This window comes from Paroedura picta, chromosome 11, assembly GCF_049243985.1.
Source record: "Paroedura picta isolate Pp20150507F chromosome 11, Ppicta_v3.0, whole genome shotgun sequence".
NCBI classification, from domain to species: domain Eukaryota; kingdom Metazoa; phylum Chordata; class Lepidosauria; order Squamata; family Gekkonidae; genus Paroedura; species Paroedura picta.
Window position 1 is genome coordinate 12,402,878 of NC_135379.1, and position 14,228 is coordinate 12,417,105.

Sequence of the window (14,228 nt, forward strand, 5' to 3'; positions counted from 1 at the left end):
GGCGCAGAATGAAAAGGAGAGGGCAGGGAAACGCGGAAAGCGCCAATGTTGCAGGTGTCCGACGGCCCGCGGTCCCCTCTCCCCTTTCCTTAAGAAACCCACTTCACTGTTGTTGCCCCAAGAATAAGGTGACCAGATTGTCCCACTTTTGGAGGGACGTCTGGGGGCACCTGGCAAATTGTACATATGTTGCAAGTAAAAATATACATTTCAATACTATTTTTGCGTTCTGTGCATTCTATGAAAATTTTTGTTGCTCCATATAGACCAAATTTTAAATCAAGAACACCCCCCCCCCCCCCCCGGTCAATGCTGTCCCGCTTTACCAATGTTAAAATCTGGTCACCTTACCCAAGAAACACCTGTCGGGTTCAAGTCAGGGAGAGATTGCCTGCAGCATCGCCCCTCCTCGAGTGGGCTGATAATTTTTAAAAACAAAGATATAAGAAGAATAATTTTAGAAATGGAAGTGCTTCTGCAGAGTTCAATCCCTTTTTCCTGCTGCCTTTGAGTGACATTTCCGCGCTAAGGGTTTGTTTAATAGGACGGCTGTGGCATTGTAGTTACAAGTCAATAATTGGAGGGAATGATAGAAATGATACCACTGCCGCTTATCTACCAAAGTCAACCTGGTGTGGCTGAATTCACTTATTCTGAAGCGGAATAGAATTTAAAGCAGCGACCCGAATGGCTGCAGGGCTGCTGCTGGGTTATAGTGAACTGACAGCTTTGCCTAGTTTTCCCATTGCAGCTAAAATGTAGCTGGCATTACCTTTCGAAAGCTGGAAGAACCGGCTGTTAAGTTCTCAGTCGCAACTCAGTTGTCCAAGAAAGAAACTGTGTACATTTCCAGCTGGCCTGTGTTTTCAGTAAGGTGTTCTATAAAGAGGTGTGTGTCTCCGTAGAAAGTTCACGTAGAAGCAGGATTTGAACATGTGACAGTCTTTGGAGTTCTTAAACTGTATTTATGAAATACGATAAACTTTTTGTCATGTATTACTAGACGTAGCATACATATATAGTTTAAAATATAATGATTTTTGGTGTATTTTTTAAAAAGTAGGTAGTTAACTCAAAATAAAGATTGACCACAGAGGAGTCAGTAATGCTCTTGTTAAAAACATCAGCATCATTGTCCTTTGATTGAGCAAAATGTCTATAAAGATCTTAAGATTGATTTCTATCACTTATTTTGGCCATCATACAGTGCTGTGAAAGTAAATAGAATGGCAGATTTGAGCACGTGAAGAAACAAGTAGCAAAAGTTAGGCAGCACTCCTGCACACAGTTTCTTGGAAGTAAGTCCCATTGAACTCAATGGTTCTTTCTTCTGAGCACACACAGTTTTCTAACCCAGAATGTCCAGTTCTGTTGTGTTTTCTTTTCGTCCCTCAGTAGCTTGATATTTCTCTCTGTGGAATTAATCTTTCCCAAAACATGTGTTTGCATTTTTAATTGCCTTAATTTTAAACTATATATGAGAAACTGAATTGTTCAAGAGGGCTTTTCTACTCAGACAATAGTATAGCCCTGTACAAAAGACTTTACAGAGTTATTTGGATAAATTACTGGGGACTGTGGTGTGTACTGCTGTGAGTGGTTTGTTTCGCATAATTTAATGTATCATGCTAACACATGTCTTGCTTCAGTTCTGGCTTTAGGACATCTGGTTGGCTCCGCAACCCAAATTCTAATTGAATGTCCCATCTTGTTAATTGTATTGACTGTGTGATCTGCCTTGAGTCCCAGTGAGAAAGTGAGGCTATAAATAATAATGTAAATAAATAAATTAGTGGAATTGCATTAATACACAGCCTATTATATTTGTATATCCTGGTCAAGAAGCAGCTGCGTTTCAAGCCCTGCCCACCAAAATTTACAAGATGGGTCCAAGTGAATGCACACATGTAGTTGTACAAACTAGCTATCCTTTAAAAAGATGTTAAAGGGGTATAGTATTTTAATAACCGGAAAGACTGCTTGGTGTTTTATCTAGTCATGAGTAGCCAAGAATTAGCATGCAAACACATTGTAGAATGAGTCTGCAAACTTCTTGTCTACATCCTGTAGCAGGTTCCAAGGAAGAAAAGCTGGCCATGATGTATCTAAAACTTAATCTCCTGCAGTTTCAGGTGCATCTAATGCCATTAATAGTCTCATATGGACTGTTTATGCACTGGGAACTTCACTCCCCCACCCCCCTGTCAGGAGCACAGATCGGGGGCTGATGAAGTGCACCAGGCCAAATGCTCCCCCATGTGGGTGCAGGAAGAGGTGTGGCAACTTGCCATGACTAAAACTTCAGCCTGCAGCCCAGCATGAAACCTCCAGTGCATAAACGGTCATGTTCTGATCATTGCATGGGTTTGGGCGACAAGTATTCTAAAGGCAGTTTCCCAGAGCCTATAGTTGTTCATGCAAGAATTCTCCTTTATTTGTCAGTGGGAGAAGTAGAATGTGAAGCTTGGTAACTGCTTGAAATGTCAAGAATGCTATATAATCTTAATGAAAACATTCTGAGAAAGAGCTCTATTATAAGTACTAGTTTTTTCTATAATGAATCTCCACAGTGCAGGTAGAGGAAGTGGTGTGCATTTTGTTTTATAATCTTATGAACTATGCTGATTGGTTTGATTGTTACAACTTGTTGAATGAAACTCCTCAGTGTAACTATTTATGCAATAGCATTAATTTAAAGTACGTGCTGCTAATATCATAAGCTGCTAATAGGAAAGGACAAATTGATCCATCTTTCTGTCTTACGTCCTGGAATTGTTTGCTACAGTCCAAAATACGGCTATAGTTGATGGTCTTGAAAACTACTAGTAAACTGCAACACCCCCTCCCCCCCCAAAAAAGCTTTCACATAGGCTTCAGATCTGCTCTTGGTCTCAGAATAAAATGTGAGCTTTAGTGTTGACAGGTTTGTTGCCAAAAAATCAGGTCAAGTGAGGTCCAGAGACAGATGACTCATGCCCCTTTTCCACAAGGGCAAGATCAAATGCCTGCATTAATATGAATTTCCAAGTGGAAACATGTTTAAATTTCTTTATTTGAGAACTTGGTAGTGGTGGTGGAAAGTGCTGTCAAATCACAGGCAATTCATGGCGATCCCCTGCCAGGGGCTCATGGGAATTGTAATCCATGAACATCTGGAGGACCACAGGTTGACTTCCCCTGCCCTAGGGTTTTCAAGGCAGAAGATGTTCCGAGGTCATTTGCCATTGGCTGCCTCAGCATCGCAACCCTGGAATTCTTTGGTGGCTTCCCCATCCTACTGGTGACCAATGCTGGACCCTGTTTAGTTTTGACTATCTGATCATATTGAACTAACCAGAACAAGGCACTTGAGCACCTGCTGTCAGATTTTGTTCTCTGCCTCATTTGATAGAAGTCTGATTTTTTTGGAACACAATTTCAGCATCTGTTTTTAGAACTACCTGACCCTGCAGAAAAAGCCCTTGGCCAAGTAGCCTAGGCTCTTATCAGTATTTTGCTGTTTGGGCTTGAGGAGTGGAAATCTATATATACTGAGAGTGCAGAAAAGGGAGTGTGTCATGATTTGAAGGCTCTTCTCTCAGTGGCTCCTCCTGGCCGCTTACATCTTAGTATGCTAGTTTGGCAGTAACGATCATAGAATCATAGAGTTGGAAGGGGCCATACAGGATCTATTCCAACCCCCTGCTCAACGCAGGATCAGCCCAAAGCATCCTAAAGCATCATGCATTCAGTGGGTCTTACTCCCAGGCAAATGTGCATTGGAGCATCTTAATCTTTCACTTACGCTGCTGCAGTGTTTTTCTCTGGCCTCTGTCTCCTACCCCTTGCACCTCTCCTGCACACTTTCAGTGTGTGGGTCCCTTAGTCTCCCCAGTCATTAGGCATTTCCATTTTGATAACAGACCCTGTATCTATACACATTAATTGTTTCAGCTTGTTATGTCACTTTGAACAGTATCTGTAAGCACTCAGTTTTTACGCCTTGCGGGTCATGTGTTCTGATTCCAGAATATGATGCTTTGAACTCAGCAAATAGTTTATTTCAATGTCTTCTCATCAGAGCCTCAATAGTAGTAGCATCTGGTCCTTCAATCATGTGCAGAGACAATTTGCATTCCTTGTATAATCAAAAATACTTGCATAATTGTGTAAACGACTATAGTAAGAACATCAAAATCAAGTCGTTACCAAGAAACACGAGCCAAATTATGTAGCCATCTTATACTGACCAAATGCCTTCTTAAATGTGTGTCTAGGTGCAGATATGTTTTCCTGAATGTTTTTTTGGGAAAATGTTCCAGAGCAGGGGTAGTCAAACTGCGGCCCTCCATCTGGGATTCTGAGGCTCTGGAGCAGGGGTAGTCAAACTGCGGCCCTCCAGATGTCCATGGATTACAATTCCCAGAAGCGCCTGCCAGCATTCGCTGGCAGGGGCTTCTGGGAATTGTAGTCCATGGACATCTGGAGGGCCGCAGTTTGACTACCCCTGCTCCAGAGCCTCAGAATCCCAGATGGCCTCTGGCCATCCTCCCAGAATTGCAGGTTATCTTCACTACATAGATCAGTCCCACTGGAGAAAATGGTTGGTTTGGAGGGTATACTCTGTGTCATTATACTCCGCTGAAGTACTTGTCCTCCCCAGGCTCCATCCCCAAATCTCTAGGAGTTCCCAACCTGTGTCTGGCAAGCCTAATACTCCCCATCTCCCACTGGTGGGCAGGAGGGGCCTGGCAAGTGTGCTCCATACTGACAAGGTCTTCATATAAGGAAGATGCTTGTATGGGTTTGAATGTCCCAGGCTATGTAGGCATATAGAAGTTGACCTCACTGCCTTGAATTAGTTGAATTACTGCCTAAAAAACTAGGCAATAGAAGCGAATCCTGTTACAACAAGTTTTCAGGGTTAGTTCATAACTTAAGTTGCAGGTTCATAGCTTAACATAGCATAGTATTACATAACGTATATATAACTAGTATAACATAGTAACATAGCATGAATGTTACTGCCCATCTCCCTTGTTCATTACTTGCCATCATGATCCATGAGGTAGTGGATTATATTAGACTAGAGATAAAGGTGCAAATGCCAACCTTTGAAAAGTCTGAAAGAAATGCCTGCATGGGAATCAAGTGCTTTCCAGCGGTTGAAGCTAATAACTTGTTGCTCCAGAGCAAGGTGTGCTACCATGAAAGGCAGAATAACAGTACTTGTAGGCATGCTAAAACAAGCAGGTGACCCATGAAACTCACGTGTGATGGGAACCCCATTCCCTCCTTCTGCCAGCCCGGCTCAAGCAGTGACAGTGGCTCAGAGTCAGGCAATCACCCTTTCCACTCCCTGCCCCCCCCCAAACAGTTCCACATTGATCCACAGAGAAACTTACTGGTATAAGAGCGGAGGGAATCTCATCCACTTTCCTCCTCCTTTGCCTGCTTGCCAATCTGATCTTCCCTCTAATACTGCCTGCCTGCCCCTCTGACCACAGTCCTCCTTGATACTCTGTCTGCCTACCCAGCAGACCTTCCGCATCTCATCCTCCCTGCAACTTTGTAGAGATGAGGAGGGATGGCTTCCATTTTCCTGCCCACTTCCAGTACCTCTGCGTATCTGACTGATGCAGTGGCGGTTCCCCCTCTATCTTCCACTTGTGTCAGGTTGACAGAGGAATGTTGCCTATGTCTCTGCAGGTGCAGACAATGCTCCTCTGTTTGGAGAGATCCCCCCCCTTTAACTTTTCAGATAATTATCTGTGTTTTCTCGTCATAAGAATTACCATAATCTGCAGTTGGGGGCCACATTGAATGTTCAATGTAAGGATGTTAACTTGGGAGCGTGTGCATTCTGCCACCTCTGTTGTGGATCTTGACACAAAAAGACAGTGTATAGATGTTTTATGATCCTGTTGTGCAAATGGACTAAAGAAAAGCTAATCTGGCCAAAGTTTGAAATGTTTTCCCACAGACTCCCAGAGGAGCTTGGGAAAATGTTATTGGTATGCTTCAGCAGCTTTCTGAGATTCAAGCTAATCATGTGTTTGACTTGACTCCAGTTATTGTGTATCTCAGGATATAATTAAACTTCTCAGTTATTTTTCTTGAATGTCACCTTTGCCCATCTTGTGCTTGGTTCCGTTCACTTGACCAGCACGTCCTCAACGCATACATACCAGTGAAGAGAATGGAATGCTGCGTTAGGCAACAGTCTGAACGTATTCAGAATCAGTCCAGCACAAAGATTAAGGAACTTTCCCCGACACCAACCAAGTAAATATAAAAATGCCACCCCCATTCCCCATGCCTTCCAAAAACTCCCCATCACATTTTATGCAGGAAAACATGCACACACAAAACTGCAATTAAAGCCTGATTAAAGCAGTCTGGAAAAGTTTTATCCTTTGCCAAAAATAAATTAAATTGATATCTCTCGCCATTCTTTTTTACATGTAGCCAGGATCCGAGTATTTTTCATGTCTGTTGTTTGTAAAATAACTCTTGTTCCCAATACGTTCTTGACAGAATCTTCCCACCCTTCCTTCACATGTTTTCCCCTCCACCACAGTACAATTTAAAATGTTCTTGATACCAGTTTTTAAAAAGGATAGTGATAAGCACACATACACAAGTGAGGCAAAAATGCTTAAAGGGACAGCAGTGATACCTATAGTGTTATCACAAAGAAGATCTAAAGTTTCCTCATAGATTTCTACTTTTTCTTGTTCAAATGCCATGTGTTCTCTCACTGCAAATGTTATGAACCCCCTCCACACACGCACATGCACTCTAAGGCAGGGGTAGTCTGTGGCCCTCCAGATGTTCATGGTCTACAATTCCCATGAGCCCCTGCCAGCATGTTATTAATTCCCTTGATGATGGACTGTTCTGGCTTACAGCTTCCAGAATACTCTGGAAGTGAAAACAATCCTTTTTTTTGGCTACTAATTTTGAAGGCTCATGTGCCAAGTATTACACATGCACACCTTTCAGGCTTACTAAGCAAGGTGATTATCTTATTGTTGACTAACTGCTCAAGTATAAAATGCTAACCACAAATTGCTTGGATTGATTCTTAATGGGATTCTAATTTAAGAAGCATGATTGACAAGATAATCTATGGTATCTTGCTTTTAAATATTACGTGTTCTAGGAATACACCAGTGTTATAAATATATCAGCAACCATGTGTGTTGTTTTGTGGTGCCAATTGATGATCTCTGAAATGAAGATGATACAGAATGCAGCTGCTAGGGTCTTCACTGGTACACCTTGGATGGCCAATATCCAAACGGTGCTGAGGCAGTTGCATTGGTTGCCAGTTCTGACCTGGATCAAGTTCAAGGTCCTGGTTTAACCTTTAAGGCCATCCACAGCTTGGGCCCTACATATCTGAGAGACTGCTTGTGTCCTTATGCCCCCCCCCCCCCCCCACAGGGCTCTTTGCTCTGAAGGTACCAATCTGTTAGAGGTCCCTGGCTCGAGATAAATATTCCTGGCCTTGAGTCAGGCCAACCTGGTGGAATGAGTTCTCAGGAGAGGTGAGAGCCCTGATGGAACTATCAGCATTCCACAGGGCCTGTAAAATGGAGCTTTTCCGCCAGGTCTTTGGTTGTGGCTGGGTAGTGGTTAGGCGTGCAGACTTCTAATCTGGTATGCTGGGTTTGATTCTGCACTCCCCCACATACAACCAGCTGGGTGACCTTGGGCTCGCCACGGTACTGATAAAACTGCTCTGACTGAGCAGTGATATCGGGGCTCTCTCAGCCTTACCCACCTCACAGGGTGTCTGTTGTGGGGAGAGGAAAGGGAAGGCAACTGTAAGACGCTTTGAGCCTCCTCCAGGTAGAGAAAAAACAGCATATAAGAACCAACTCTTCTTCTTCTTCAGATCAGGCTACACTAGATGATCGAGCAGACTCCCTGATGGCTGTCTGCAGAGTAGAGGAGGGAATTTCACTAGTTTGATGTTTTATTGGGGCTCTGGTTTTAGGGGAGGAGTTTTATATTGGGGGTATGACTTTTCTGTAACCTGCCTTGAGCTTCGGAATAAGGGGGGCTATAAATTGAATAATAATTAAAAGTGGATTGCATCAAATGGGCAGGTTCTCTGGGAAGGTGATGTCGACAGTTTAAACATTAATTACATATATAACATGATTTAAATGAGTCTTTCAAACATTGCTCAGGAGAACTGTAAGTTTTTGGAGAATTGTAGAACATTTGGAATCAAAATATTTCAGGGAAAGCTTGTCCCCATGGACACCTATGTTGTATCTGTAGGCTCTGTACCTGCTGATATGTTCACTGATACCCATTTGATTCATCCCCAAAGCAAGTTGCAAGTGTTGGCTTTCTTCTACTTCATTGGAAGAGCAGTTGTTCCAGAAGGATGAGGAGGCATCCCCTTTGAGTCTCCAGGAAATAGCTGTAATAGGATACTTGGCCTGTAACCTGTCACATTTTGACTAGTCCTGGTACCTTGAAGCAGCTGTTTTATGGTGGCACCCGCTCCTCAAAATTCCCAAAGGGTTAACAGGATTGTTGACGGCTGCCATAGGTTGTTTGTTTGATATGTACTAGACTGTTGTGGGGCATGTGTGATTGCCATATTGTGGTGGTGATGGTGAAGCTCTTAGGCAGCCAGCGGCCTATGATTGAGACTACGTGAGTCAAGGAGATAAGTGGACCTGAGAAATACATTGAAATATAATTGCTTCAAAATTAAAGACCACCAGACCCTCAGAGCATCATGTGATGTTATAAGCTGCTTAGAAATCAATATTAGAGGAAGTGTGGTGGTAAAATGGGCTTAATAATTTGAAGGACTCTTGAGTGTGCTATAAGCTCATGTACTCCTGTGCCCTGTCTGTCAATCCATCTTCATTTTCCTCTCCTCCCATTTAGTTTTTCATCTTCCTTTCTTAATTTGCCTGACCATGGTTGCAGTATACTTACCTGAACTGGAAAGATCAAAGTTGAAAGTATTTGAAACATGGGATCTGAATTCAGACTCTGACTACTAATTTCAGTTATGAACGAAGATGCCAACCTCAAAAATATGTGATCCTCTTTCTGCTGAACTAATTTCCTCTTACATCATAGTTTTATTGAGTTCTGACACTTTCCTTTCCCCCTCCCCTTAAATTTTAGGAACATCATCTCCAGCGGGCTATTTCAGCACAGCAGGTATATGGAGAGAAGAGGGATAATATGGTCATACCAGTCCCAGAGGCAGAAAGTAATATTGCTTATTATGAATCTATATATCCTGGAGAATTTAAGATGCCAAAGCAGCTTATTCACATACAGCGTGAGTATATATATTTTTATGACTGAATATTTAGTCCCTGTGTCTAAGTCCTGCAGAAACCAACTGACTCATTCTGGCAAAGAGCTTTTAGAAGGCAGTATATGAAAGAATAAATGTAAATAGTTTCACACTTGCTGGCAGACATGCTCAGAAGTACAGTTCCCAGAGTTTACCAGGAGCTATGGATAAAGAGTCTCTTGTGGTGCAGAGTGGTAAGGCAGCAGACATGCAGTCTGAAGCTCTGCCCATGTGGCTGGGAGTTCAACCCCAGCAGCCGGCTCAAGGTTGACTCAGCCTTCCATCCTTCTGAGGCCGGTAAAATGAGTACCCAGCTTGCTGGGGGGGTAAACGGTAATGACTGGGGAAGGCACTGGCAAACCACCCCGTATTGAGTCTGCCAAGAAAACGCTAGAGGGCATCACCCCAAGGACCCAGTGCTTGCACAGGGGATACCTTTACCTTATGGATAATATTTATCCCAGACATTGAGAAAAGGAAGACAGACAAGTAGAGGATGGTCAAAAGCTTTCTGTTTCTTGACTGCCTACTGGAGTTTTAGGATGCTTTGGGCTGATCCTGCGGTGAGCAGGGAGTTGGACTAGATGGCTTGTATGGCCCCTTCCTACTCTGTGATTCTGTGATTCTGCTGCCACTCCCTATCAGGAGTGTGACTGTTTTCGTGTGAAGAAACCGGAGATCAGCAGTTCTCTGAGGCCACCCAGGACCCCTTGGCGCTCTTGATGCTATAGAACAATCTTTCCCAACCTTTTTACCATTGAGAAACCCCTAAAACATTCTTCAGGCTTCGAGAAAGCCCAGCAATGGCACAGTCGTGCAGAATATGGTTGGGAAACAGAGCTGTGGACATGTCCACTCAGGGTCCCTCCCCTTCCCACCCACTCAAGGCCCATCATTGGCCATTTGGTGTGGGGGTAGGTTGACATGACCAATGTTTAACAAATTTTAAAAATGTATAAAAATTAAATTCCCACCCATTCGGTGAAACCCCAAGGTTTCACAGAACCCTGATTGACAACAGCTGACGTAGAGTGTGCCATCGTGTTCAAAACGTTTGGATCCCCCTTGGATGAAATGATTCTGTATCTTCAAATACCAGTTTGCCAAGGCAATCTGGAGAGGATCTCTTTCATCATAGCTAATTCTTAGAAATGAATATCACTGACTTTAATTGGGCCTACTCTCAAGTATCTGTGGATATGATTGCAGCCTCAGAAGGGGGAAGAAAGCGCAGCTGCTATCAAGCTTAATAGCAAGGGTTATTGCAACCAGTGCTTCAAATCACATGACGGCTTTGTTGCGATTTGATTTTTAATTTATGGGGTAAAACATCTTGGATAAGTTTTATATAGAAGTGTGATTTAAATATTTTAGATGAAAGGAAATACTCTTGTTGAATACTTCCGTTTTGCAGGGGATGTGATAAACCTGGGGTAGTCAAATTGCGGCCCTCCTGAGGTCCATAGACTACAATTCCCATGGGAATTGTAGTCCATGGCCATCTGGAAGGGCGCAGTTTGACTACCCCTATGGTAAAGCATTGTTCTTCAGTAGTTAGCAGTAGAGATTGGCCAGACCAGTCGGAGTAGCAAACAAACCCCCCCAAAAAAAATTGATGCAAAATTGGTGGTGGGTTAATCATGAACAGGGAATTGCAGGGGATGGAAAAGATGAGAGCCAGTTTGGTGTAGTGGTTAGGAGTGCAGACTTCTAATCTGGCATGCCAGGTTCGATTCTGTGCTCCCGCACATGCAACCAGCAGGGTGACCTTGGGCTCACCATGGCACTGATAAAACTGTTGTGACCAGGCAGTGATATCAGCGCTCTCTCAGCCTCACCCACCCCACAGGGTGTCTGTTGTGGGGAGAGGAATGGGAAGGCGACTGTAAGCCGCTTTGAGCCTCCTTCGGGTAGGGAAAAGTGGCATATAAGAACCAACTCTTCTTCTTCTTCTTCTGATTCTCTGAGTGGGACATGCACCTGACAATACATGGGAATGCTTCACCATTCTATCAAACCTGAACTAATCTTATTGCTTTAAGATAGAATATATCATTTGTAACATACCTAGTGTGTAAAACTCCAATATTTGAAGTATTTGTGAAATGTAAAAATTATAAATGCCATGGTTTTTATATAAGCAAAATTGCAGTCATCTCCTGAACTTAAAAGGAAAATAGCATTGGGTACATTAGCTTACAATGTTAGCACATGTTAATTTTTGCTATCTGGTTGAAGTGGGCTTGGTTCTCAGTGAATTTTTCAGAGTTTCTGCCCGCACCTTCTTCTAATCTTTTCCCCTCTAGTAGGTTAGGGCAATAAGCTACTACTTTGTGGGTGTATTTGTCACAGTGCCTTGTTAGAGAGCTGAAGAAGTCAGCCAGGTCAAAAGGGCAACAGAACATAAGCAGCAATTGAAAAGCAATGAAAGCCTTGCATTGCTACCTTCATGAGGGGTAGATATCTTTCTAGAATGTAGAAATGCATCTTGAATTTAAGAGCCGTATGACGTCAGTATTCCCAACTTGTCTTTAAAAGCATTTCACTCATTCTAAAATAGAAAATATTTTGTGGGAGCTTTTCTTTTTTAGTACTCCCCCAAATTTCCAATTTTTCCATTTGGAAAAACTGACAAAAGGGCAGGGGGGGGGGTCCAGAACTCTAGCTGCACCTCCCATTGTTTTCTAGATGAAAACATGAGCACACCATAAATAGTCATGTGGGGAAGCCTGTGAATTAGCGATTGAGCATTGGCAATAGAGTGTCATTCTTCTCCCCACTCTTAGGCCAACAAAAGACACTGCCTGGGGCAAACTGTTTTGCATATAAATGCGAAAGAGAAAGTAAATGCAAAACTATGTGCTTAGAGCTTCCCTGGTTTGCCTGACCCATATATCAAGATGCATATTCAGTACAGCCTTGGAGAGCACAGCATAAGTTTTCTTAGCATCTGGCCCCAGAGAGTGTACTTGACAAGGTGAAAAGCATCCACACTGATTAGCATTTAGGCAAATATTTATTTGAAAAGGCACTGTCTTAACACTGTTGAAGGATACAAGGATGGGTAGGAAGTAAATCAAAGCATTGATGATATTCGCTTGTCGTTTTCATTGGCATTTGAGCCAAGTGCAATGGTCAGGTCAAACAAGTCTGCCTGAAAGCTTACAAGGCTGAATTGAATGCAGACAAGATCAAAGTGATGATGGTGGGAGATGCCTAAATATTGAGGAGATGTAACAGTACCTGAAAGATGCCTTCAAATGTAACTGACAAATTAACTGGGTTGCCTGGGACTGTTTTCAACAAGGACATAGCTGTGGTTGACTGTGTTACAGTAATGTTGACTATTCGTAAGTTACAGTTAGTACAGAACATTGTGGCCTAGATCCATTGGAGAAAGGCCATTGGAAGCCTATAGCTTTCTGTACTTTATGACAAATACAGTCTTTTCTATTCAAGCTCTAGGCACAGTTCTAAGAATGGGTGCTTTCCTCTAAGGCCCACTATACAGAGATGTATTTTAATAATACCATCTTCCCTGAATGTTGCATTCTACTGGGAAAGCCCTAATCCAGGGATTCCCAACCAGTGTGCCCCCAAGGTCTACTGTGGCATGGGGGGGATTTTTAACAAATATTTGTAATTTTAAAAACCCTACGATTCCCCCCCCCCCCCATTCTATGCATCACTTTGTACTACTTATAATTAAATGTCTTTTACCAGCATATTGCCCCTTCAGTCAGTTTGGAGAGATCCTTTTGGAACACTTCATAGATTATTTGGAATGTTAAGCAGAAAATTTGGTGTTCATAGAAAATAACTTGGCTGCTTCAATCTCAGAATCCCAATTAAGCTACGAACTGGGGTCAGAATAATTCTTCTTCAAGTTCTATAGTTTAATTTTCTACATTGTGGAAACATGTGTAGAACAATATCTAGATTTTAGGGGGATAATTTCACAGTCAAGAGTGTCTAAGGAGGGGGTGAGCTCCCCCTCACTGTCAGACTTCAAGCAGCAGCTGGATAGATGCTTATGTTGGATGCTTTAGACAGGGGTAGTCAAATTGCGGCCCTCCAGATGTCCATGGACTACAGTTCCCATGGGAATTGTAATCCATGAACATTTGGAGAGCAGCAGTTTGATTACCCCTACTTTAGACTGATGCTGCATTGAGCAGTGGGTTGGACAATGGTGTGTATGGCCCCTTCCATCTATGATTCTACGAGCCAATAAAAATAGTATGTAGAAGATACCTGTGTACGTATTATTGTAGTTTTATTGTGAAATTAAGAATCTGTCTTTTTTAAATGTATAATTTCTATCTTTAACTTCAAAGTCATTTATCTTCATGGTCGTTTAGTTGTATCAAATACTTTTCAAAATGGGTTGTCTGCGTTGAGGATGTTTGCTTTTTAGAACATTTGATTCAATACATGTACAACTTGTTTCCTTTCCATAACTATTTGTTCCAACATGAAAAGCAACTATAGAAAACTTCAAGTGGGTTGGTCGCAAGGAAGCGGAACAAATTTAGAGTCCAGGGGCACCTTTAAGACCAACAAAGTTTTATTCAAGGGATGAGCTACCGTGTGCACACACACTTCCTCAGTTACAATGTCACTGACATTGTATCTGAAGAACTGTGCACGGACACAATAGTTCATCACTTGAATAAAACTTTGTTGGTCTTAAAGGTGCCCCTGGACTCTAAATTTGTTCTATAGGAAACTTGATTATTTTGTTACCACCTGATATTGGGAGTACAAAAAAATTCATGTTTATTGGACCTAAAAAATCCTCAACAAATACCAGTATGGTATTCTGATCTGTTTTTTGTTGTTGTTGTTGTTGTTTTTGCGAATCATTGAATTTTTCAGGTCCAATAGATCTGAAAAGGGGGGGGGG

At 42.5% G+C, this 14,228-nt stretch overlaps 1 protein-coding gene across 5 annotated transcripts in view; it reads left to right on the forward strand.

The window, feature by feature from the left end:
- Positions 1-14,228, forward strand: part of EPC1 (enhancer of polycomb 1) — a 54,635-nt gene that overhangs the window by 14,530 nt on the left and 25,877 nt on the right. For all 5 annotated transcript variants that reach the window (XR_013225649.1, XM_077304599.1, XM_077304600.1 and 2 more), the window contains exon 2: positions 9,145-9,304. Coding sequence is in view for 4 of the 5 variants with exons in the window: in XM_077304600.1 (XP_077160715.1) it covers positions 9,145-9,304 (160 nt within the window). In the remaining variant the exon portion in view is untranslated. The remainder of the gene's footprint in view (positions 1-9,144; positions 9,305-14,228) is intronic.